Source organism: Lepisosteus oculatus, chromosome 13 (assembly GCF_040954835.1).
Source record: "Lepisosteus oculatus isolate fLepOcu1 chromosome 13, fLepOcu1.hap2, whole genome shotgun sequence".
In the NCBI taxonomy this organism is placed as follows: domain Eukaryota; kingdom Metazoa; phylum Chordata; class Actinopteri; order Semionotiformes; family Lepisosteidae; genus Lepisosteus; species Lepisosteus oculatus.
This window is the reverse complement of record NC_090708.1, coordinates 27,057,081-27,060,876: the sequence shown is the minus strand read 5'-3', so window position 1 is coordinate 27,060,876 and position 3,796 is coordinate 27,057,081. Positions and strand designations below refer to the sequence as shown.

The 3,796-nt window shown below is 37.4% G+C and overlaps 1 protein-coding gene across 1 annotated transcript; it reads left to right on the top strand.

The window, feature by feature from the left end:
* Positions 1 to 404: 404 nt before the first annotated feature.
* LOC102694768 (olfactory receptor 2AT4-like) lies at positions 405 to 1,379 on the top strand. The gene has a single exon (XM_015361537.1). The coding sequence runs from the start codon at positions 405 to 407 to the stop codon at positions 1,377 to 1,379; it is 975 nt and encodes a 324-aa protein (XP_015217023.1).
* Positions 1,380 to 3,796: the final 2,417 nt, after the last annotated feature.

Here is a 3,796-nt window from a genome sequence, read left to right as displayed (position 1 = left end):
CTGTGGTTATGGCTTTTAAATCATTAGTATAGAAGTCACCTGCATTATATATTGTGTAGATTTTAACAAAAAAAACTGAAAGTCTTATTTGCTTAAATGTGAACATTTATTACTGAAATATATGTATTCACAGCATGTGAGGAAAAAAATCCAAAGCTGAAATATACACGAATACAGGTTAACAAATAACCTTAGCAATGTTTGTGTTCCATTAGAACACAATTTTAAGATGAACTAAACTTGTTTCAAAATGATTACATTTTGTATATTTAATAATCAAACTAAATTACCTTACCATAATTTTAAAAGTTTAAAAATGACCAAAAATGGACACTGAAAACACCTTGTTAATGTAACTCCTTCCAGGCACACCTCTTCTGTCAAATTCTCTGAGCTTCTGAGTCATGAGCAACTCCAATGTCACCCTGCACTCTGAGTTTATCATCGTGGGAATGCCAGGCCTGCAGGAGCACTATACTGCACTCTTCATCATCTTCCTCATCCTCTTTTTGGCCACATTCCTGGGTAATCTGCTAATCCTGGTGTTAGTGGCCATAGACCACCGACTCCACATGCCCATGTACTTCTTCTTGTGGAACTTGGCTCTCTTAGATATATTGATGACAACATCCATCATTCCCAAGATGCTAGCAGTGTTTCTACACCATGACAGAACTATCTCTTTCACAGGCTGTTTTGTACAGATGTACTTTATAATTTCACTTGGTGCTGCTGAATTATTCCTTGTTGCAGTCATGGCTTATGACAGATATGTTGCTGTAGTGAAACCGCTGCATTACAACACCATTATGAGCCCCAGGGTCTGTATTACAATGACGTCCTCAGTCTGGGTTCTGGGTTACCTTGTGCCAGTTTCGTCTGTGGCACTGGCAAGCACTGTGCCATACTGTGGCTCTAATTATGTCCTCCACTGTTTCTGTGATTACCCCACTATAATGTCATTAGCATGTGGTGAGATTACAAGACAAGTCAATTTTTCCCTGTTGTTTGCTATGTTTGTTGTGTATGTACCTTTTTCATTTGTCCTGTGGTCCTACTTCAAAATTGTGTGGTCAGTGATAAAAATGAAAACTGTGGAAAGCCGTAAGAAGGCTTTCTCAATGTGTTCCTCACACATGACTGTGGTCTTCCTGTACTATGTGTCCTCTGCCATGGTTTATATTGGAATGAGAGTGGAGAGTATCCCCCCTGATGGACGCATCTTCATTGGTGGGCTGAATTACTTCCTCACCCCTTTGGTCAACCCCATCATTTACTGCTTAAGGAATGGAGATATCAAGGCAGCAGTTTACAGATACTTTAGGCTCCAATCTGTTTCTCACCACATTGCAAATAATTTTGTTAGCACAATAAAATGAGCCTCCTTTTCAGGAATTTAAATACTCAGTTTCCTTAATGGGTTGAGCCAATATCTCCATACTCCGGGTCTAAAATTAATTCCTAAAGACATTTTTGGGGGGTTTCATATCTCAAAACATATATTAAAATACTGCTGTTGCCTGCACTATCAGCATCCATCAGTCTAATGATAATCATACTAATTGATGCTAATACCTATGAAAACATAAGATCTTTTATGTTCCATTCCTAATTCTGTTTTCTTTGTTGTAGGTAAAACTCATTAACCCAACTGATTTTTGCAAATATACAGTATATCATTAATAAGATAAAGAATTGCACCTGAGGAGAAAAAAATAAACAAAAATAATAGTTTCTTTCCAAAATAAGCACTTTATTAATAAATCTTGATGAGAAATATTCTCATTATTTTCTGTACAAGTTGTTGCATGCACCTTTGATAACTTAAGAGTCTGCACTGCTGTACAGCTAACCACTGGATAGGTAAATATATGACTAATTTGGGAATGGAAAAGGAATGGTCACACAAAAGCATCTCCCTTTTCCATCTTAAAAGAAAAATATCAGTTTGTTCTAAGAGCTGTAGATAACTTTAACTTGACCCCTGGTTTACGTTACTTTTCGTATATGAACTGCAAGTATCTATTAATTTGTACTATTTTTCAAAATAATTTGAATAAAAACACAGAATGAAGTCCGTGCATTATTCTTTAAAGTGATATTTAAACTAATATATGCTCTTCTTAAGAAAATGTCTCATGACTGAAGTTCAAAAAGGAATTGTACGGTAAGTACCCATATATTTCATATGTTTATGATATGATATAAAACATAATGCTTTAATTATTAACAACAAAGTAGAATTGGATACAAACAAGCTTGTACAGTGTAGTTGATTCACCATGGGATATCAATGACCATACTCAGCTGCATGGAACATCAATGATGTTCTAGTTTTACTGTATTGTTTGAGAGTGGAGAATGAAGAACTGTGTAAAATTGGCTCACAGAGACAATTACACATCCTTCTGTTTCTCAGATATAGAAATATCATCAACCCTGCAATCAGTAGGCTAGGTATGACTGAGCACTGAAACACCACAGACCATACTTCCTTTAGTTACGTCAAATACCAAAAACCCATGCTAAAAAGACTTATATTCAAAACTAACACTATCTTATTTTGCTTTGTGGGTTACTTGCATTTTTTTTATGATACACATTTGTTAAGGTAAGATCTACACCAAACTTATGAGAGGGGCGGATTTTATAGATTTTCTGCTAGCACTGATGATGCTATTTCCCTGGCTCTTCACACTGTCCTGGGTCATTTGGATGATACACATACTGTACGTCAAAATGCTATTCATTGATTACATCAGGAATCTTAATGACCTGGGCATCAACACCTCTTTGTGCAGCTGGATTATGGATTTCCTGACTGGCAGACCACAGACTGTGAGGGTAGATGGAAAACTTTCTTCCTCGCTGACCATCAATATACAGTAGATGCCTGTCAGGGCTGTTTTCCTTGCTTACTTAGGATTGTGTTGCCAGACACAGATCCAAATCACCAGTAATGATGAGACAGCCTACAGGGATGAGGTCAGGAACCTGGTGGAGTGGTCCTTTCACAATAATCTCTCCTTCAATGTCAGAAAAGACCTGGTTATCAATTTTTCGAAAGCAGGGTGGGGACCACACCCCTATTCACATCAATGAGGTGCCTGTAGAGATGGTTAGCAGCTTCAAATTCCTGTATACCTTCATTACTAATGATTAAACATGGTCCCAGCATGTAACTGGAGCTACAAGGAAGGCACAACAGCTCCTTTACTTCCTCCAGCAGTTGAATAAATTTGGTTTATCTTCAACTATCCTTACTACATTTTACTGGTGCACTATTGAAAGTGTGGTATTACAGTTTGGTTTTGCAGCAACGCATTGTCTGACCAAAAGGCGTTACAGGGGGTGATCAGGTCAGCCTGTTCCATTACTGGTATACAGTTCCACTCTGTTGTGGACATTATTACTCAGGCAGGCTGGGAGTATTGTTAAGGATAACAAACATCCTGGTTTCTCACTTTTCATTCCCCTTCCCTCTGGTAAGGATTAAAGAAGCATAAAAGCACATGCCTTCAGATTCAGAGACAGTTTCTTCCTGAACTCTACCCAAACAACTGGCTCACACTGATGTTTTTTTTTTCCCCACTTCTTCTTTTACTTTTTTTTAGGTTGTTTGTTGTTTGGCTTGTTGTTGTTGCTGGTGCTGTTCTGTGTTTATGATTTTGGTGATTCCTTTGGTAAGTTGGAACATGCATGCAAATGGGCATTTCATTGCACTTAATGACAAATCTGAACTAAACTGTACTTTTTAAATTTAGGTACCACTACCATCTACTGTATGTACAATATT

Excerpts from the sequence above, each read along its gene's own strand:
- LOC102694768 (XM_015361537.1), top strand. The coding sequence starts at position 405 with ATGAGCAACTCCAATGTCACCCTGCACTCTGAGTTTATCATCGTGGGA.